Source organism: Portunus trituberculatus, chromosome 46 (genome assembly GCF_017591435.1).
Source record: "Portunus trituberculatus isolate SZX2019 chromosome 46, ASM1759143v1, whole genome shotgun sequence".
Lineage (NCBI taxonomy): Eukaryota > Metazoa > Arthropoda > Malacostraca > Decapoda > Portunidae > Portunus > Portunus trituberculatus.
This window is the reverse complement of record NC_059300.1, coordinates 2,415,456-2,437,443: the sequence shown is the minus strand read 5'-3', so window position 1 is coordinate 2,437,443 and position 21,988 is coordinate 2,415,456. Positions and strand designations below refer to the sequence as shown.

The window sequence follows — 21,988 nt, the reverse complement described above, 5'->3', positions numbered from 1 at the left end:
GCCTATCGCGCCGAACTGTCGCTCTTGTGGAAGCACTATTGAAAAAATATATATACTGATATTCATGTCTACATACCTCATAATATAAACGTTTGGTTATTTATCTATGTGTCTGATTGAAAATGACATAAAAATATGCAAATATATTTTCCTAATGGTGCAAAGTATGGATGTACCAGTGTCCCATCAAAATATTTTTTGTAAGTCTAATAGTACATATATACCTTTTCACAAAATTGTCAGAGTTTCTGCATAGGATAATGCTCCACTCAAAAAGCGTAGAGCAAATATCACTGAGTAGCATTTATATATATATATATATATATATATATATATATATATATATATATATATATATATATATATATATATATATATATATATATATATATATATATATATATATATAACAATTTTCGGAGTCTGTGCCGAAATAACCTGGCCAACATTACCGAAACCGAATTTTCCTAACTGAATCACAACAAGCGAACTTGGTATGCCTTTTGATCTCAGAAAGTTTCTCAGAGTTGGCACTGTCCATTTTCTAAGTTCATCCTCACTAGTATCCATAGTATTATCCATAGTGAAGTCGTTGTGTAGCGAGTGTGGCGATGGCTCTTAACACGCTAGATTTGTTTACGCTTCGATAGAACAATCTCTATACTGTTGATTTCTTAAGACTATTAATTGTCGTGATTTTCTGTATGAATATAATTTATATTAATTTTTATGGAAAGAAAAAGGCATTAAAACTACGCTTTACCTATTAATGATCTTTTCTATTTTTTGTCCCAGAAATGGAGATGGTAAAGAAGAGCGCTCGACATATATATAAACTTTTCCCCTTTTTTAGCCTATATGCCACGAGTACATTCTTAGAGAGATTATAACTATTTTATTAAACCATTTAATATTTACAAAACGTGCAGAAAAGTACGTTCCAGTTGACCAACTTGCTGTGAAATAATTAACCCATCTGGCGGTTGAATGCACCTACATAGCAGATCGCGATCGCTCCCGCTTAAACACGGGAGATGGCAATGTTTTGGGTGTAACTGTAAGCAAAGGGCTGGCAATTAAGTGGACTTTTTTTTTTTTTTTTTTTTTTGCCTTGGCCAGTTTCCCCTTTTGCATGAAAAAACCCCTCACTTTAGCAGGAGGGGATGCCGTCTCAGAACAGAAACTCAGACTGAGTGAGTTTTCGCGGGCACCTTAGGGCCGAAAGCAATGTTTTGACAGTCCCACGTACGAAGTTCTAACCCGGCGAGCCCGCAGGTTTATCCCACAAGGAAACCTCCTTCATTCGTCTCACGGTCTCACCTGTACCTTCCCTAAGAAGACGAAATAACTTCCACGCCAGTGGAACATCAAGACCAAGCAAACCACTTTTGCTAAACCAAAGACTGCGGTCTTATCCCGTTATTGGGCCAAATCAACTCCACCGCATATAGCCTGAACACATCATCACCGCATACCACACCTTTGGGGCACTAGAGGTTGTGACACACGGCCTGCACGGCCCCAACAAACCCCCAACAAGAAGAAGAAAAGAAGTCAGCACTCAACACAAAGTAAAACTAGACAAGATGTGAAAACTATCATTGAAATTAATTGTAATATTCAGAGTTGACCTTTAAATAATGCGTTTGGTCATTAATCCCGATTTTGAAACTGTCTATTAGCAAATAATGCAGGCACTTCAAAGAAAAGCATCTCGAGAAGAATATCTTTCTACATTAAATAGTTTCAATAACTCATCCAATGATATCATTACACACTTCACCAAAGAAGTTAGCTGGACAAAATCTCTTGAGGGAGACAAGATGTTAGAGGTAAGATTGGCAAAGCTGTCTTGTGGAATTTGAAATTGAATTACACCCATTTCAAAGCATACAGTGCTTCCATGCTGATAACTTTATAATGAATTTGAGGAAAATATCACCCATTTAGTTTTATAACTAAATTGTCCCACTCATGGATTTTTATATTTGAATTTATTTGAAAAAAAATTATATCAGAACTATTTGTTTTTGTATTACATTTTTTAAATAGAAATTGCATTATTTTCTCTAAAGTGTTCCCCCACTGCCATGCCATTTTCCTATTCTAATACAACTAGGAAATGACTGCTTGACACCTGCCTGATAGGGAAATACCTGTCTTCCCCTTATGATAACTCTTGAGTCGGGCCACAAAGCCCACATCTATCTCACCCCTTTCCGGGTGAACTGGTCCCCCCTGCCAGCTGGGGTGAATTGGGCCACTCCTCAAAAATTTATGAAAAATCTGAAAATTGAAAAAAGTGAATACTTACCTTGAAAGCCCACTTCAGTATCTACACAACCTTAAAAAAGTTTTTGGTCCTTACCGAAAACTTATGGTTCCTGGGGCGTCCCCCCAAAAAAGCGTGTTTTTCAAAGTTGCAAAATTTTCGTATCCGAAAAAAAACTTTTATTTAATTTCTCCTGAAAGTACACTAAATTTTGTTGAATTTTTATAAAACTTGCAGGTCATATAGATAATTCTTTGTTCTTTTGCATGCTTTAATCAGAAATAAAAATTCCTTTTAGTTTTAGTGCTATAGGCACTTCCTGGTGTATTTTGTATACCGGAGTGTATCGGGCCACCACACTTTCATTATGTTTTTGCTAAATTAAAGCTTCCTAATGTTTTTTTTTTTTAGTTATAACCATCATTAAACTTCCTCCTCACACCACTGATGTACTGCAACCTCTTGATGTTTGCTATTTTAAGCCTTTGAAGACCAGGTGGGATGCCACTATTGCCAAATGGCAAGCAGCAAACTATGCTCGGAAAATTACCAAAGGGGAATTCGTAGATTTGGTGGGCAAGGTTTGGGATGAATGTTTCAGTCTCCCAAATGTAAAAATGGCCTTTAAAAGACTGGTTTGTATCCACCTGACTGCAGTGTTTATCCAGTGAAAACATTCAACCCAGATCTGTATAAATTATGCAAAAGTGTCCAGACATCTTCAGAGCCAGTCCACAAACCAGCGACTCCAAAGAAGGTCAATCCTCCCAGAGAGATGATTTCCCCTTCAACCTCTTTCGAGCAGATAATGGCAGATGTTTTCAGAAAGCCCTACCCAACCACTAGTGGTACAACGCAGACAATGGCAAGAAGAAAAATAGATGTCCATAGTTGTGTCATAATGCACGATGAGTTCTTAGAAGCAGTCGAGGAGAAAGAAAAGATGATCCTTGAAAAGAAGAAGAAAGCAGAAGAAAACAAAGAAACAGAACCACAAGAAAAAGGAAAGAAGTTTCATCTGGGGAAGATGTTGACGACTTTCTGGAAGAGTTTGAAGAAGAGACTGTAGAAAAGAAAAGGAAAGCGCCAGAAGAAAGGACATCAAGGAAGAGATTCCGCAACAGCACTCCACTAAAGGAGCCCAGTTCAGCAGAGGAGGAAGATGCTGAGCTATTGAACAGCAGTCATTCTTCAATCAGCAGTATAGAGGACATGGACGAAGATGAAGAAATTGAAGGTGTTGCAATGTTTAATGCTCGGAAGTACAGTAGAATACAGAAAAAGAGAGAAATAGAAGAAAATGGCTACTATGGGGTGGATTATGGAAAAGCATATATTGGGCGTGTGATTATGTGTGGCAAAGAGTTCTTGAAAATGAAGTTTTTGGAAAGAAAACCAAATGACATGTATGACAGGCTGAAAAGGGATGATGTTGATGACTCTGTTGATGTGAAATATGTGTTTTGTGGACCCATAAAGCTTGTGGGCACAACACCTTATCAGATTCGAGGTGTGGATGTGGCCTATAAGAACTATAAAAATCTAAAAACATATTCAGAGAGAGAGAGAGAGAGAGAGAGAGAGAGAGAGAGAGAGAGAGAGAGAGAGAGAGAGAGAGAGAGAGAGAGAGAGAGAGAGAGAGAGAGAGAGAGAGAGAGAAAAGAAAAAGTAAAATACATGAAAGATACTGAAAAACATTAAAACTTTAGTGGCCCAAAGGATGGCCCAATTCACCCCAAAGGGTGGCCCCATTCACCCCAGGACTTCAGCATAGAGTAGGCCACTTATTTATGTTAATAACTTCTATAATGATAATCAAAATTATTATTTTCTTTCAGGGAATATGTATCACATAGTAAGGTACCTTCACACAAATTTTCAATTGATTTGACTGATTTGTGTAGATTTTATAATAAAAGATGTAAGTGTGATCTGTTGACTTCGTGAAGGGTTGGTCGTCTCTGAAAGGACATGGAAAGATGTAGGGTGGTACTATCATCTGCATATGAGTGGATGGGATAAGAAGTTTGGTTAAAAAAGATCATTGATGAATAACAGAAAGAGGGTGGGTAGTAGTAAAGAACCCTGAGGACCACTGGTAATAGATTTAGGAGAACTGTGGCCGTCTACCACGGCTGCAATAGAACGGTCAGAAAGGAAACTTGAGATAAAGTTGCAGAGAGAAGGGTAGAGATTGTAAGAGGGCAATTTTGAAATTAAAGCTTTGTGCCAGATTTTATCAAAAGCTTTTGATATGTATAACATGACAACAAAAGTTTCACCAAAATCTCTAAAAGAGGATGATCAAGACTCAGTAAGGAAAGCCAGATCATCAGTACAGCATCCTTGATGGAAGTAATACTGGCGATCAGATAGAATATTGTGAAGTGACAGGTGTTTAAGAATCTTCCTATTCAGGATAGATTCAAAGGCTTTAGACAAGCAAAAGATTAAAGTTATAGGGCGGTAGTTTGAGGGATTAGAACGGTCACCCTTTTTATGAACAGGCTGATAGTAGGCAAACTTCTAGCACAAAGCAAAGGTAGAAGTTGATAGGCATAGTTGAAAGAGTTTGGCCAGGCAAGGTGTAAGCATGGAAGCACAGTTTTTTATAATAATAGGAGGGACCCCATCAGGTCCATAAGCCTTCCGATGGTTTTAGGCTAATGAGGGTATAAAAAACATCATTATGAAGAATTTTAATTGAAGGCATGAAATAGTCAGAGGGAGGAGGAGAGGGAGGGACAAGCTCAGAATCATCCAAGGTGGAGTTGTTAGCAAAGGTTTGAGAGAAGAGTTCAGCTTTAGAGACAGATGAGATAGCATCAGGATGAAATAAAAGAGGGAAAATAAAGAAGTAAAGTTATTGGAGATGTTTTTTGCTAGATGCCATAAATCTTAAGGGTAGTTGAAGTTTGAAAGATTTTGACATTTTCTATTTATGAAGGAGTGTTTGACAAGTTGGAAAACAGACTTGGCGTGATTCCGGACAGAGATATAAAGTGCATGAGATTCAGGAGATGGAAGGCTCAAGTGAATACCTTTTGTGGGCAACCTCTCTATCATGTATAGCACAAGAACAGGCTGTGTTAAACCAAAGTTTAGAAGGTTTAGGTTGAGAAAAGAATGAGGAATGTACGTCTCCATGGCAGACACTATCATTTCTGTTATGCATTCAGCACACAGAGATGGATCTCTAACATGGAAATGGTAATCATTCCACGGAAAATCAGCATAATACCTCCTCAGGTCCTCCTAACTGGCAGAGGCAAAATGCCAGAAGCACCTCCATTTTTGGAGATCCTGAGGAGGAACTGGAGAAATAGAACAAGATACAGAAATGGGATTGTGGTCGGAACAGCCCAACAGAGAAGATAGGATAACAGCATAAGCAGAAGGATTAAAGGTAAAAAAAAGATCAAGAATGTTGGGCGTGTCTCCAAGACAGGAATACGATTAGGATGTTGCACCAGTTGCTCTAGGTCATGGAGGATAGCAAAGCTGAAGGCTAGTTCACCTGAATGGTCAGTGAAGGGAGAGGAAAGCCAAAGTTGGTGGTGAACATTGAAATCTCCAAGGATGGAAATCTCCGCAAAAGGATAGAGGGATAGAATGTGCTCCACTTTGAATGTTAAATAGTCAAAGAATTTACTATAATCAGAGGAGTTAGGGGAGAGATAGAGAGCACAGATAAATTTAGTTAGAGAGTGACTGTTGAGGCAAAGCCAGATGGTGGAAAACTCAGAAGATTGAAGTGCTTGGGCACGAGAGCAAGTCAAGTTGTTGCACACATTGATGCAACACCCAGCTTTGGAATGAAAATGAGGATAGAGAAAGTACAAGGGAACAGTTGCCTCAGACAACTGTGTTTTGGTAAGGAAAAGAAGATGAGGTAGAAGAGGAGAGATGGTGTTCTACAGATTGAAAATTAGATCTAAAACTACAAATGTTGCATAAGTTAATGAAGAAAAGTTGTGGGAGGTGTGAAGACATTCTGAGTCGCTACCGAGAGAAGAGTCTGACCTGGGGACATTTCTGGTCTTCTCCCCAGGAAGGGACTCAGAGCCTGGATTTGGAGTTACTATTTTTTTTTATTTTAAGTGAAAGGTGTGTGTGTAGTAAGTGCCTGTAGTTTTGTGTGAATGAGAGTTGTCTTGTAAGAATGAACTTTGATTTTGATTATGAAAAGATGATATGATAACCTGTATTGAAAAGAGTATTGCATGATTGTCTGTGATAACTGTGTGATATCAATATCTACCCTCATTACAGATGGCAAGAAACAAAAGAATATTCTGCTTCCATATAGGAAAAATGGTTAGTAAATTTTATACATTTTTGGTAGACACAGTAAGCAATATTTTCTAAGAGTTACTTTGGAGATCACTGACTAACATTTTATAGGGGAAAAAACTTCATTGTCAACTTCTGATTGATATATTCTCTGTTTTCTTTTCAGCAGTATGTATGAAGATCCCATGTATCCTTTTATGACATATATTCACCTTCTAAGGAATTTGTCTTTGTGTGTAAAAGAGATTTATTGTTTGCCTATTGTCAGATTTATTTGTTTGTTTATTTATTTTTTTTATTTTATATTTTATTTTTTTCTGATGTATCAGCTTGGATAATTACTATTTAATACTTATTATTTAGTTTTTTTTTTTTCTGATTATGAACCCTCAGGCTTATGAACTTTCATATGCATGACTTCTCTTAAGGATATTGATGATTATAATGACAACTCAGAGATACAGATGTGATACTGATATTTCCTGCTTGTTGATGGTTACCAGTGGCACCTGACCTGCGCCATCCTCCTGCCTCAGCTGGTGAGCTGACTGTGAATTTCTCTAGAGAAGAAAGGTTGATACTGTATGAGCACACCTTAAAGAATGCTGCCTCTGTGCCAACACCTCCAGAGCTCCTTCCAATGGTTAGTTTCTTTATTATATTTTGCCACTATAGTCTATTTACTTGTACTTTGCCACTGGAACTTAATTCATACATTCCTGCTGTTGGCTTGCATTTTTCCTCTGAGCTCTCATTGACAGCTATATCCTTTCCCAAATTCTCCCTTTATGTGCCTTTTAAGGTTTTCAAAATTGGATATGTGATAGGTTGCTCTCTCTTTATTTTGAGAGAGATGGAGTGTCATTTGCCTCATATCACACTTAGCACCAGCAATAGCAAACTCAGCACACAGGACAGTGGAAAGGCAAATGTATTCCTCACTTTGCTACAGTCAAGCCATTCACTCTATGAACCTCAGGTCTATTGCATATCGAGAAGCAAAGATAGATGCATCTAATAATGTAAGGTTTTATCTGATGGGTGCATTTAGAGCTGCAGAATTATGAGGTAAAAATTAACAATTAAAGGGAAAATTGAGAAATAGCAACTCACCCATTACACATGTGGTGCTGTTGTAAAATCCTTGTCAAGTTGTCAATAATCAAGAATGTTTACAATGTCTGACTGCCGCTGCTTCACTCTGAATATGCTTCTGGAATCTCTTCATGAGTTCAGTGAGTCTGAGTCACTTGGGGATGACTATGAACAAACTCATGATAAACCAGCTGAGTTTGAAACCTCCCCATCATACCCATGATGACAAGGAAAACCACACATAGTGATACTAGTGACTTGAGGGAATTACTGTTGTCATGCCACACTACATGTGGTATAAACTTAAACACAGAAATAGTATATATTTAATTGTTCCTATAAATCTAACACTGCTTTACATGTATTGCTTGCAACCAACTCTACAGCAAGAATAATACAACATCTTAGTGCCACACAAGGTGAGGGAGGCTGGTGACTGCTGGAGGATGCTCTGCAGTGCACTCTATAACCATCCCCCATAGAGAATAAAATATGTCAAGAGTGTTATTTTAACTTTTCCCCTTAATTTTAGATAATATTCAGTTTATTTTTGCACAGATGAAAAATTATTGGTGGTTAGGATTGAGTTAAAAAAACACCCAAAGAGCTTAGGGCTATGCTGGTCAAATTGAATTTCTAAAGTTGTCATGCAAAGACAACAGCTCAAGGCAGCCAATCTCTTACTCTATAACTGGATTCTCTTCATTAGGTGCTTTCTCTCTCTCTCTCTCTCTCTCTCTCTCTCTCTCTCTCTCTCTCTCTCTCTCTCTCTCTCTCTCTCTCTCTCTCTCTCTCTCTCTCTCTCTCTCTCTGTTGCTAACATTTTGTCATGTCATCTATCACACAAGAGTTCTAAATATTTTTGCCACTTTTACTCAATTTTGATATTTATGGAAGTGACTCACTATTGTGAATGTAGAATTGTGGTATGTGTTAGAATTTCTCCTAATGATAGTGGAGTGTCTTCCCTTGAAATAGTTTTAGTTATTGTCTGTTGAACATCAATATATTGTCATTAGAGGTTGCCCACCTCTTTTCCTTTTCCTGTAAGAATCTGATAGCATTGTGGTGTTTAGAAGTAGTTCTTAGATCACATATCATATTTTCTACATATCTTAGCTTGTCAGTTTCATGAGAAATCAGCAAGAGTTAATTAGTATTCTCAGTCATTCATCCCTTTCTATGGTAAACTCTGGAACTTCTACATGTTTTTCTATTTCCTTCTTCCTGTGACCCGAACTCATTTAGGATGGAAGTTCAAAATGTTTATTCTATTCTTTTGGCTAACTCTGTGACCTGCCCAGGGACTGGCATCTAAGTGGACAATTTTTGTTTAATAATTTTTGTTACCCTTGTCTGGATTTCCCCTTTTACATAAAAAAGTAATTTGATCAGTTTCTGTCTGTCTTTGACCCAAGGTTTTAATATCTCATTTATTTTCTGAAATATTAAACTTCTTTCCAACAAATTTGTAATCCAGTATCATTCTACTGTCCAGTAATGAAGAGACAAATTAATATAGTGCAAGGGAATTGAAGTGACAGTCCCCTGAATACATTTTTTTTATTGAAGAGAAAGCTGGTCAAGAGTAAAAAAAAAATAAATAAATAAATAAATAGGCCCACTTGATTGCCACTTACCAAAACATTAGTAGAGTTAGCCAAAAGTCTGGGACAAATATCTTGAAACCTCTCTCCTAAAAGAAATCAAGTCACAGGAAGATGAAAATACAGAAGCAGGCAGGAAGCTCCAGAGTTTACCAGAGAAAGGTATGAATGATTGAGACTATTGGTTAGGTCTTGCATTATTTACTTGTTGTATTATCTTTTACCTTGCTAGGTATTTCAAGTATCAAGAAATAAATTCTGACACCATCTTAAGTGACATCCCTTTTTTATTAGATTTAATATATAGATTACCAAATTTCCAAGCATTTTGAGGTTCATGTATTTTTAGGATGTGAGTGGTTCTTCTGAGACTCAGCCAAAGGAGCTGTCTGGACTTGAACTGAAGAAAGCAATGAGAGATTTCAAGAGACGTCGGCAAGCTTACAGAACCAAAATATCTACCAAAAACAAAAGCCAGAATGAGGTATTTATAGAGAAAAATGTGCATTGCATCTCATTTCTCCTTGAAAGGGAAATGGTTGAGAAACCTTTAAAGGGAGTGTCCGATTTAGATCGGTAATAGATCGTTGCTTCATATCTCCGGTAAATACGCATGAAACACTCTGATTTTTATGTTGTGAAGTATTGGGAACATGTACATCAATATTAGACATTGATCCCCATTCTAGTCCCCAACCCCGCCGTGTAATTACAATTTCAACTAAAACTTACGAGTGTTATTCTGGCGTTATTATTTGCTCCATAACCTTAATTTTCCAGTGGCAAAGACATGTTATAATGTGAAAGGTTTTCACGTCATTAGATTTTTTTTTACTTTTTTGACCAAAAAAATATTGATATAAAATTACAGGTCACATATATTAAAAAATAGTGACGTGAATTGAAAGAAGAAGTATTCTTCTCCTTTTTAGTTTTTGTTTAATTGAAATCAAGCTATAATTGGCTTTAAAATAGATTTTAGAAGAGGAATAACTTATGTTTTGAGATACAGGCCGATAAAGTTTATCGATCGATCTTGATCCCATTATAACACACTAGGAAGTTTATTCAGGTTTACTCTATGTTCTTTTTTATTATCTACAATCTCATAATACAATTAGATGTATATTAGGCTCCTAGTCCCTTCCTGTCAATGATATATGGGTCTTGAAGAGGCTTTTCTTCCGACCTCCAGTTCTCACTTTTTCTGGCTGTGATGTGTTCTTGAAGTTGCATGTTGTGTAGTGCATAGTTACGGTGTTCTCATACACATCAGGCTCAAAACTGTAGTCAAAGGCAGGATCTAGGCATGAATAACGAGAGGAAAGAAGATTTTTCAGCCTCCTTTTTGTCAGCATGACAAGCTCGTCGTCACTTTCCACATCTTCATTTCCTCTCTCAATATTTTGTAGAAGAGCTTCTCTAATTGTGAGTAATGAGGCCTTTTCCTCTTCATTTCCTTGTCTTTGTTCAGTGTGAGATGTGGTGAGCTTTGGTGTGGCGGTGGTGAGGGTGGTGGTGGTGGGTGACGCGAGAATGTGTACTGGAGCATTTGAGGTGTCATGGTCAACACGCTCTTTTTATTATTTGCGCTTCCATACTCATATTCCAGGTGTCCTTCCTATGCTTATTCCTCTTAGACACCCGTCCCATGGTTGGCAGTAGGTGAAAAGCAGGATGCAGTAAATAAATTATGTGCTGTTTAGCAGAGTGAAGGGCGAGTAGTGAGAGACGCAGCAACAACCTTTCTCTCTAATATCTTTTACGCTACTGAATCTCGCTGGTGCCTTGGTTGATGCCACCGATAGACTTTCAGTGTTGCCGTATCATGTCCACCAAAAAAAGTTAAGATTTTTGCCTTTTTTTCGTAGTTTTTCAGAAAAAAAAAAACTGATTCTGCTGATGTAAACAAACGCACGTGGTTGAGTACAGGACATTTAAATGGCTTTTAAATGGAAACCAGTGCGCGTTTCACCATGAAACTTCGTGAAATAATTGTATCAGAAAAGTCAATCGCCACCAGTGTTTGATGTAGATTGCTGAGATGAGGGAAGACGGAAACACTCACGGATATGATGTGTCTATTGTAGATAGGTACACACACAATGATACGGAGCACCCACGCCTTGCCTTGCCTGAGGAGATGATGTGTCCGACCTAAACAGAAGCTGGTCAGAGAATGACTGCGAGAGAGGGTGAATGTGGGTGAGGTGACCCAGGGAGGCGCTGGGGTCACCTCACCTGGAGGAGATAGCTGATCAGCAAGGATGGAGGGAGAGGCGACACGTGGAGCGAGGACACAGCGGGATGGATGAGCAACGTGGCCGGAGACAACAGTGGGCTGGTAGCAAGGGACACACGTGGTTGCTGGAGTAAGAAGGGCGTGCTGAGCACAGGAGGGTGACCAGGGCACCGACAGGGTGACCAGGGGGTAAATAGGCGATGAGAGTGCACGGTGTTGTGCACTGCTGCCAATGAAAGTTTTCCTTCAGGAGAGGAACACAGCGGTGGAGCACGATCCACGGGAACACAGCAATAGACTGGAGGACGAGGTAGGGAGCAGGAACTCATGTGGTATGATGGTGGACGCCGAAGATGTGAGAAGTGGCGGCCATGTGGTTACCACGGATACGGAGGTGGAGCCCGGAGCTGAGATAAGTGACCATTCCGAGAAGGTGCAGATGACGGCGTGCTGATGAGGGCTCCGACGAAGGTGGTGCTGATGATGATCGAGGAGAGGGGAGAACGAGGGCAGGAATCTTGATTTCCTGGACGGTCACCACGAAGCACTGATAAACAAGGCAGAGGGTGCGGCAGAAGGGTGCGTGAGGGTGTGTGTGGGCGAGAACACGTGGGCAGGAACACGTGGTGGAGGGAGCACAGGATGAATGGACGTGAGGTTCGAGCGCTGCTAAGAAGGGTGGAACACAGCTGCACACCAGTGTATCAGAAAAAGTCAATTGCCACCAGTGTTTGATGTAGTTTGCTGAGATGAGGGAAGATGGAAACACTCACGGATATGATGCGTCTATTGTAGATAGGTACACACACAATGATACGGAGCACCCACGCCTTGCCTTGCCTGAGGAGATGATGTGTCCAACCTAAACAGAAGCTGGTCAGAGAATGAGAGAGGGTGAATGTGGGTGAGGTGACCCGAGGAGGCGCTGGGGTCACGACCTTGTGATTAGTTTACCCCGACCCAGCGCCATGACGTCAAATGGATGGTTTAAAATCATTGGATCCGGCATGGAGTGAGGAAAGGTGAGGTGACAAAGGAATGTGGGTGTGTATGGAACATTTGCGAAGTGTGGGAAACTCAGGCTTAATATATAGAAATGAAATACATGATGAATATATACACGATACACAAAGACACACAATATATATATGATACATAATAGCTAACGTGTATACCTAATACATATTTTTTTTCCACAAAAAAACATTTTTCAGATTTTTTCGGTCTCTAAATCGGACGCCCCCTTAAACGTTTTAATTGTTAAGTATTTAAGGCAGATTTGAATTACGTAGTATTTCATATATAAATCTATCTTTCTATTTACTTACCTGGCAGGCATTCTTTGAGCCCACCTGGTGAAGTAATTAACTGACTGACCAGTATCTTGTGCTGGGTGATGTACAGAAAGTGTTCTCTGATTAGTTCATGCCACGTGGCCTTGGTAATTCTGTATTGCTAGCTTAACCAATGCAAGTCCATATCTTGTTACTTATTTAATGACCAGCATGCTTATATCACTGGCTACCCTCACAACCCTTCCCTGTGGTTGTTTACCTCCTGCATGACAATATATACACCTTCCATTGTTCTATATGCTATATTGTGACAGAGCTGTTAAAAACTATGGGCTAGAGTTTGTGAACTTGGCCAGTGGTATAAGCATGCTTGTCATTAAATCAATAAGTTGTCTATTAGCATGGGACAAACAGGCAAAACAGCATCACCAAGGAGACACAGCCTGGTATGGGCCAATCAGGAAACACTCTTTGGGAAACACAGTACATGGCCCTAGCCAATCAGTAAATTTCCCCTGGTGAACCTGCAGGCTGAGTCACTAACATTACATCTAAAAGGTCACTCTACCCTCTTTGAAGAATGTTTTGTTGAAACATTAGAGAAATAAAGTTCTGCTTTATTTTTTGTATTGTATCCCATTCATTTATTAACCAGTGTCACATATACTTATGATTTTTTTTTCCTTCTATCTTTCAGGTTACCCGAGAAATTATCGATAACATGATGGCCTTGCTAGGTTTGCAAGATCCAAAATTAGACCTGCCTGGCACTTCAGGAAGGTTACATGCCCAACAGTGCAATGAAGATTGTGATAATGATTTATATACTTTAGGTAAGAGTTCAGGATTCATGACTTCAGTTTGTCAAGATGCAATAGATTCACATCAAGTGAAAAACATAGATTACACCAAACATCAGGAACAGAAAACAAAGAGAAGTAAACAAAAGAGTCACAGCAGAAGTAGGAACCCAAAAGAGAGAATAAAATACCAGCAGTATGACACTTCAAGTCATGATACTAGTAGGTTTTTAGATGAAAGAAAGCACAGAAGAATGGGAAAGAAATATGAAATGAAGTCTGAAAGGCATGATACACCTGATAGATACCAATCCAGATCAAAAGATAGGGGATGGAATCAAGGTAAAGAAAAGAAAAGAAAAAAAGATGAATCTGAATACAGAACCTATGAACAAAGAAAAATAAGCAAGAAGGAAGAAAAATATGAGAATGAAGAAAGGCACTATAGGCAGGAGGCTTTTTCAAGTAGATCCAAAAAAAGGGAAAGAAATGAGAGTAAGAAGAGGAGTGGTGATAACAAAATGTAAGAATTAGATAAGAAATTGAACTTGATAAAGAATACAGAGAAGTAGTGAAATATGAAACATTAATTGTAAACACAATGGTATCAGACATTGTAATGAATAAGAAATTGAACTTGATAAAGAGTGCAGAGAAATAATGAAATATTAAGCATTGATTGTAAACACAATGATATCAGATTGTAATAAATAAAAAAATTATCAACTTTTTGTGGTATAACAACCATACCATCAGAGAATAATTATTTATACTTGGGAAATTACCATAAGAACATTTTTCTTTAGTTAGACTAATGTATATGTTTTTGTGGTAGTAATTTCACTTTATCATTTCACCAACACCAAAATTCAAGTTCAGGTTAGCAAGCTTAGATCTGGCTGCTACATTGATGTCTTAACTTAAACTAGCTGTTACCATTTGTTGTTCAGGACAGAAAAAGAGTAATGTCTTTTTTTTTTTTTTTTTTTTTTATTTATTTATTTACATATCTGGCTTTTTAGGAAAAAAAATAACAGTGATAGTAGTATGTAATGATAAAAACTGAAATGTATCTAAGATGTAAACTGTTGTGATTTGGTGGAAATACAAAAGTTATGTAAAAAGTAATTAGTTATATTCAACTTTACAGTAGCTCATCTCCCCAGCTTCACAAATTGCTCCTTGTTATTTTGCTGATTACACTTAGAAATTCAATAAACGAGTGAGTACAAATGGTGTTCTGCCCACAAGCAACTCATTCCTCTTTGCAATGCAAAATAACAGAAGTCTCTAGATGTCATGGTTACCAAAATACCACAGGTTGAATGAGGTAGTATAATCGGTTTATGTGGCCTTGCGTTCGATTGGGTTCAGCAGCCTTGGCTAGAGCGATAGAACACAGGTCCCTTGTATCCTTACTCTCTCTCTCTCTCTCTCTCTCTCTCTCTCTCTCTCTCTCTCTCTCTCTCTCTCTCTCTCTCTCTCTCTCTCTCTCTCTCTCTCTCTCTCTCTCCTGTTGTGATACCACTCTCATTCAAAGGTTGTCTCCCTGTAACATGGCGAGAGACCCGACGTGCATGAAAAGTATAGAAAAAACAAATATAAGTTCATTATTAGAGCTAGTACGCAGTGAGCCATTAGTGAGTATTTCAGTGAGCTGGTTGATAATTGTTGTGATGGTGAGGGAGCTGATGGATCAAAAGTTCTGGTGGTGGGGAGGAGAATGTCTAGATAAAGCACTAAACACAGTATGGTAGTAAACAGTAGGAAAGTTACTAATGATTTATCTTTACTGTAGGTTAAAAGTTTCCTATTCGGTAAAAGTAAGACACACTTATTTGTAGTAAGGCAAGGAGCATAGACTCTTCATGAGTTGCTAAACATCACTTCAAGACATATGTGAGTAAAATATCAGTCACCTAGTGAAAAAAATAATCTTCACATTGTATGATATCAGTTTCAGTTATACTCTGTTCATCATATGACATGTCATAGTTTATGGGTTGATGAGAAAAGTCAGTACTGGTACTCACAGATGAAGGATGAGATGAATGAAAATGACGAAGTAGCTGTACAGCGTAGTACAATGCTGCTGCTGCTGATGATGATGATGTACTGCACAGTGAAACATAACATTTACAGCTTTCCAGAGAGTGCAAATAAGCAAAAACAAGTGATGATTAGCTTAAGCATGGCGATGTAGCTAAGGCAGAAACATGCTGTAAAGGGGAAGGTGCAGACACATATGGAGGTGGTATGGTCCTGCTTCTTTCTTTGAAGGAACATCCTCAGTAGCCAATCAAAGGCTTGGATTGGCAACTGGCAACAAGTATAGCTCCAGCCAATTGTGTTCCACCTACCAAAATGTCTGGGTGTTTCCTCAACCTACACCACAATTTAACTAGTATTTGATCTAATATTCTAGTAAATTTTTCTCCAATAAAGTGAGATTTCCTGTATTGTAGAAATAGTTAATAAGGTTCCACTGAAAGATGTGAAAAAGGGAATTGGTGATAACTGAACCTTGGTAGTTTTGAAATCAAATCTTTATGCCAGACTCTATCACAAAAGCTTTTGATATGTCTAACGCTACAGCAAAAGTTTCACCGAAATCTCTAAAAGAGGATGACCAAGACTCAGTAAGGAAAGCCAGAAGATCCCCAGTAGAGCGATCTTGACGGAAGCCATACTGGCGATCAGAGAAGATTGTGAAGTGACAGATGTTTGAGAATCTTCCTATTCAGGATAGATTCAAAAACTTTAGACAAGCAAGAGATTAAAGCTATAGGACGGTAGTTTGAGGGGTTAGAACGATCACCCTTTTTAGGAACAGGCTGAATGTAGACGAACTTCCAGCAGGAAGGAAAGGTAGAAGTCGATAGACAAAGTTGGAAGAGTTTGGCCAGGCATGGTGCAAGCACGGAAGCACAGTTTTTGAGAACAATAGGAGGGACCAAATCAGGTCCATAAACCTTTTGAGGGTTTAGGCCAGCGAGAGCATGGAAAACATCATTACGAAGAATTTTAATTGTAGACATGAAATAGTCAGAGGGAGGAGGAGAGGGAGGGACAAGCCCAGAATCGTCCAAGGCGGAGTTGTGAGCAAAGGTTTGAGAAAAGAGTTCAGCTTTAGAGACAAAAGATATGGCAGTGGTGCCATCAGGATGAAATAAAGGAGGAAAGATGAAGAAGTGAAGTTATTTTAGATGTTTTTGGCTAGATGCCAAAAGTCTCGAGGGGAGTTTGAGTTTGAAAGATTTTGACATTTTCTATTTATGAAGGAGTGTTTGGCAAGTTGAAGAACAGACTTGGCATGATTCCGGGCAGAGATATAAAGTGCATGAGATTCAGGAGATGGAAGGCTCAAGTACCTTTTGTGGGCAACCTCTCTATCATGTATAGCACGAGAACAGGCTGAGTTAAACCAAGGTTTAGAAAACTTAGGTTGAGAAAAGAATGAGGAATGTACGCCTCCATGCCAGATACTAACACCTCTGTTATGCGTTCAGCACAAAGAGATGGGTCTCTGACACGGAAGCAATAATCATTCCAGGAAAATCAGCATAATACCTCCTCAGGTCCCCCAACTGGCAGAGGCAAAACGCCAGAGGCACCTTCGCTTTGGGGATCCTGCGGAGGGATTGGAAAAATAGGACAAGATACAGAAATGAGATTGTGATCGGAGGAGCCCAACGGAGATGAAAGGGTGACAGCATAAGCAGAAGGGTTAGAGGTGAGGAAGAGATCAAGAATGTTGGGCGTGTCTCCAAGACGGTCAGGAATACGAGTAGGGTGTTGCACCAGTTGCTCTAGGTCATGGAGGATAGCAAAGTTGAAGGCTAGTTCACCAGGGTGGTCAGTGAAGGAGAGGAAAGCCAAAGCTGGTGGTGAACATTGAAATCTCCAAGAATGGAAATCTCAGCAAAAGGGTAGAGGGACAGAATGTGCTCCACTTTAGAAGTTAAGTAGTCGAAGAAATTACTATAGTCAGAAGAGTTTGGGGAGAGATAAACAGCACAGATGAATTTAGTTTGAGAGGGACTGTTAAGTAGTAGCCAGATGGTGGAAAATTCGGAAGACTCAAGAGCGTGGGCACGAGAGCAAGTTAAGTCATTGCGTACATAGACGCAACATCCAGCTTTGGAATGAAAATGAGAATAGAGAAAGTAGGAGGGAACAGAGAAGGGGCTACTGTCAGTTGCCTCAGACAGCTGTGTTTCGGTGAGGAAAAAAAGATGAGGTTTAGTAGAGGAGAGGTGGTGTTCCACAGATTGAAAATTAGATCTAAGACCGCAAATGTTGCAGAAGTTAATGTAGAAAAAGTTGAGGGAGGTGTCAAGGCATTTGTGGTCTTCAACAGGAGAGGTGTCCGACCTGGGGACATTTTTGGTCCCCTCCCCAGAGGGGGACTCCGAGGCGTTGTTTATTTCGGGTCCAATTTGGAGTGAAGGGTGTATGTGTGGTAAGTGCATGTAGTTTTGTGTGAAGAAGGAGAGCTGTCTTTAGAGGGTAGGCTGTGACTATCCCCTTGAGTTGTGTGACACAAAGGGAAACATTCAACGAGATCACAACTAGCTTTAATGGAAGGTTCACAGCACCTCCTGAACTAGTACTATTAGATCTCACAGGGAGTAAGTTATTGTTTCGATAGTGTCTACTACCTCGTCCTTATATATATATATATATATATATATATATATATATATATATATATATATATATATATATATATATATATATATATATATATATTTTTTTTTTATTTTATTTTTTTTTTGAGGACGACCTACTGCAACGATAATTTACTCCCAGTTAGATCTAATAGCACTAATTCAGGGGATGCTGTGAACTTTCCATTAAAGCTAGTTGTGATCTCGCTGAACATTTCCCTTTGTGTCTCAAAGCTCAAGGGGGCAGTCACAGCCTGCCCTCTAAAGACAAATCTCTTTCACTCAAGACTACATGCACTTACCTCATTTACACCTTCACTTAAAATTCTAAAAAAAAAAATGGCGACTCCACACCCAGCCTCGGAGTCCCCTTCTGGGAGCGTGAACCAGAAATGTCCCCAGGTCGGACTCCTCTCTTGATATTGACCGCAAATGTCTTGACACATCCCTCAACTTTTTCTACATTAACCTCTGCAACATTCGCAGTCTTAGATCTAATTTTCAATCTGTGTAACACAACCTCTCCTCTACAAACCTCATCTTCTTTTCCTCCTTGAAACACAGCTGTCTGAGGTTACTAACAGTAGCGCCTTCTCTCTTCCCTCCTACTTTCTCTATTCTCATTTTCGTTCCAAAGTTGGATGTTGCGTCTATGTGTGCAATGACTTAACTTGCTCTCATGCCCACGTTCTCGAATCTTCCGAGTTTTCCAACATCTGGCTTTGACTCAATAGTCACTCTCTATCAAAATTCATCTGTGCTGTCTATCTCTCCCCTAACTCCTCTGACTATAGTAAATTCTTTGACTATTTAACTTCCAAAGTGGAACACATTGTCCCTCTACCCTTTCGCAGAGATCTCCATTCTTGGAGATTTCAATGTTCACCACCAACTTTGGCTTTCCTCTCCCTTCACTGACCATCCTGGTGAACTAGCCTTCAACTTTGCTATCCTCCATGACCTAGAGCAACTGGTGCAACACCCTACTCATATTCCTGACCGTCTTGGAGACACGCCCAACATTCTTGATCTCTTCCTCACCTCTAATCCTTCTGCTTATGCTGTCACCCTTTCATCTCCGTTGAGCTCCTCCGATCACAATCTCATTACTGTATCTTGTCCTATTTCTCAAATCCTCCTCAGGATCCCCCAAAGCGGAGGTGCCTCTGGCATTTTGCCTCTGCCAATTCGGTGGACCTGAGGAGGTATTATGCTGATTTTCACTGGAATGATTACTGCTTCCGTGTCAGAGACCCATCTCTTTGTGCTGAACGCATAACAGAGGTGATAGTCTCTGGCATGGAGGCGTATATTCCTCATTCTTTCTCTCAACTGAAACCTTCTAAACCTGTTCTTGTGCAATACATGATAGAGAGGTTGCCCACAAAAGGTACTTGAGTCTTCCATCTCTTGAATCTCACGCACTTTATATCTCTGCCGGAATCATGCCAAGTCTGTTCTTCAACTTGCCAAACACTCTTTCATAAATAGGAAATGTCAAAATCTTTCAAACTCAAACTCTCCTCGTGACTTCTGGCATCTAGCCAAAAACATCTCAAATAACTTCACTTCTTCATCTTTCCCTCCTTTATTTCATCCTGATGGCACCACTGCCATCTCTTCTGTCTCTAAAGCTGAACTCTTTTCTCAAACCTTTGCTCACAACTCCACCTTGGACGATTCTGGGCTTGTCCTCCCTCCTCCTCCCTCTGACTATTTCATGTCTACAATCAAAATTCTTCGTAATGATGTTTTCCATGCCCTTGCTGGCCTAAACCCTCGGAAGGCTTATGGACCTGATGGGGTCCCTCCTATTGTTCTCAAAAACTGTGCTTCCATGCTTGCACCTTGCCTGGCCAAACTCTTTCAACTTTGTCTATTGACCTCTACCTTTCCTTCTTGCTGGAAGTTTGCCTACATTCAGCCTGTTCCTAAAAAGGGTGACCGTTCTAATCCCTCTAACTACCGTCTTATAGCTTTAATCTCTTGCTTGTCTAAAGTTTTTGAATCTATCCTGAATAGGAAGATTCTTAAACATCTGTCACTTCACAATCTTCTATCTGATCGCCAGTATGGCTTCCATTAATGTCACTCTACTGGTAATCTTACTGAGTCTTGGTCATCCTCTATTAGAGATTTTGGTGAAATTTTTGCTGTTGAGTTAGACATACCAAAAGTTTTCATAGAGTCTGGCATAAAGCTTTGATTTCCAAACTGCCCTCCTACTGTTGCTAGCCTTCTCGCTGCAACTTTATCTCAAGTTTCCTTTCCGACCATTCTATCGCTGCTGTGGTAGACAGCCACTGTTCTTCTCCTAAATCAACTTGGTGTTTCTCAGGATTCTGTCCTGTCACTCACTCTCTTTCTATTATTCATTAATGATCTTGGTCATCCTCTTTTAGAGATTTCGGTGAAACTTTTGCTGTTGCGTTAGACATATCAAAAGCTTTTGATAGAGTCTGGCATAAAGCTTTGATTTAAAAACTGCCCTCATACGGCTTCTATCCTTCTCTCTGCAACTTTATCGCAAGTTTTCTTTCCGACCGCTCTATTGCTGCTGTGGTAGATGGCTACTGTTCTTCTCCTAAACCTATTAATAGTGGTGTTCCTCAGGGTTCTGTCCTGTCACCCACTCTCTTTCTATTATTCATTAATGACCTTCTTAACCAAACTTCTTGCCCTATCCACTCCTACGCTGATGATACTACCCTACATCTTTCCACGTTCTTTCAGAGAAGTCCAACCCTACAGAAAATCAACAGATCACGCGGGGACGCCACGGAACGCCTGAATTCCGATCTTTCTAAGATTTCCGATTGGGGCAGAGAAAATCTAGTAGTTTTCAATGCCTCAAAAACTCAATTCCTCCATCTATCAACTCGACACAACCTTCCAGACAACTATCCCCTCTTCTTCAATGACACTCAACTGTCTCCCTCTTCCACAATGAATATCCTCGGTCTGTCCTTTGCTCATAATCTTAACTGGAAACTTCACATCTCATCTCTTGCTAAAACAGCTTTTATGAAATTAGGTGTTCTGAGGCGTCTCCGACAGTTTTCTCGCCCTCCAACTGCTTACTCTGTATAAGGGCCTTATCCGTCCCTGTATGGAGTACTCTTCGCATGTTTGGGGGGGTTCCAGTCACACAGCTTTGCTTGATAGGGTGGAATCGAAAGCTCTTCGTCTCATCAACTCCCCTCCTCTGACTAACTGTCTTCAGTCTCTTTCTCACCGCCGAAATGTTGCATCCCTTTCTATATTTTATCGCTATTTTCATGGTAACTGTTCTACTGATCTTGCTAACTGCATGCCTCCCCTCCTCCTGCGGCCACGCTGCACAAGGCTTTCTTCTTCCTGTCATCCCTATTCTGTCCAGCTCTTTAATGCAAGAGTTAACCAGTACGCTCAATCATTCATCCCTTTCACTGGTAAACTCTGGAACTCCCTCCCTGCATCTGTATTTCCGAATTCCTACAACTTGTCTTCTTTTAAGAGGGAGGTATCGAGGCATTTGCTTCCCTAATTCTGGCTGACGGTTTTGGCACTTTTTGAAGTCTTTGGAGAGCCAGGGCTCAAGTGGGCCTTTTTCTAACTTTCTTTTTTTTTGCCCTTGGCTGGCCCTCTTCCCTACGTAAAAAAAAAAAAAAAAAAAAAAAAAAAAAAAAAATATATATATATATATATATATATATATATATATATATATATATA

The 21,988-nt window shown here is 39.5% G+C and overlaps 1 protein-coding gene across 3 annotated transcripts; it reads left to right on the top strand.

Moving 5' to 3' along the window:
- The first annotated feature begins 1,095 nt into the window (after positions 1-1,095).
- LOC123520230 lies at positions 1,096-14,332 on the top strand. Of its 3 annotated transcripts, XM_045282340.1 has the most exons (6): positions 1,101-1,832; positions 6,545-6,589; positions 6,732-6,733; positions 7,069-7,208; positions 9,617-9,751; positions 13,502-14,332. In XM_045282340.1, coding segments are annotated over exons 3-6 (906 nt in total). In that variant the 5' UTR covers positions 1,101-1,832; positions 6,545-6,589; position 6,732; the 3' UTR covers positions 14,132-14,332. The 3 variants fall into 3 exon arrangements, 2 of the variants coding, with proteins under 2 accessions (XP_045138275.1, XP_045138273.1); XR_006679201.1 differs by lacking the exon at positions 6,732-6,733 and having other exon boundaries at positions 1,096-1,832; XM_045282338.1 differs by lacking the exons at positions 1,101-1,832; positions 6,732-6,733 and having other exon boundaries at positions 5,954-6,589.
- The last annotated feature ends 7,656 nt before the right edge of the window (positions 14,333-21,988 follow it).

What these genes read in the sequence shown, in the direction of transcription:
- LOC123520230 (XM_045282338.1), top strand. Translation starts at nt 6,496, where the DNA reads ATGATTGTCTGTGATAACTGTGTGATATCAATATCTACCCTCATTACA. An exon ending in CTCCAGAGCTCCTTCCAATG is followed by an intron (nt 7,209 to 9,616) that starts GTTAGTTTCTTT and finishes ATGTATTTTTAG; the next exon opens with GATGTGAGTGGTTCTTCTGA. An exon ending in AAAACAAAAGCCAGAATGAG is followed by an intron (nt 9,752 to 13,501) that starts GTATTTATAGAG and finishes TCTATCTTTCAG; the next exon opens with GTTACCCGAGAAATTATCGA.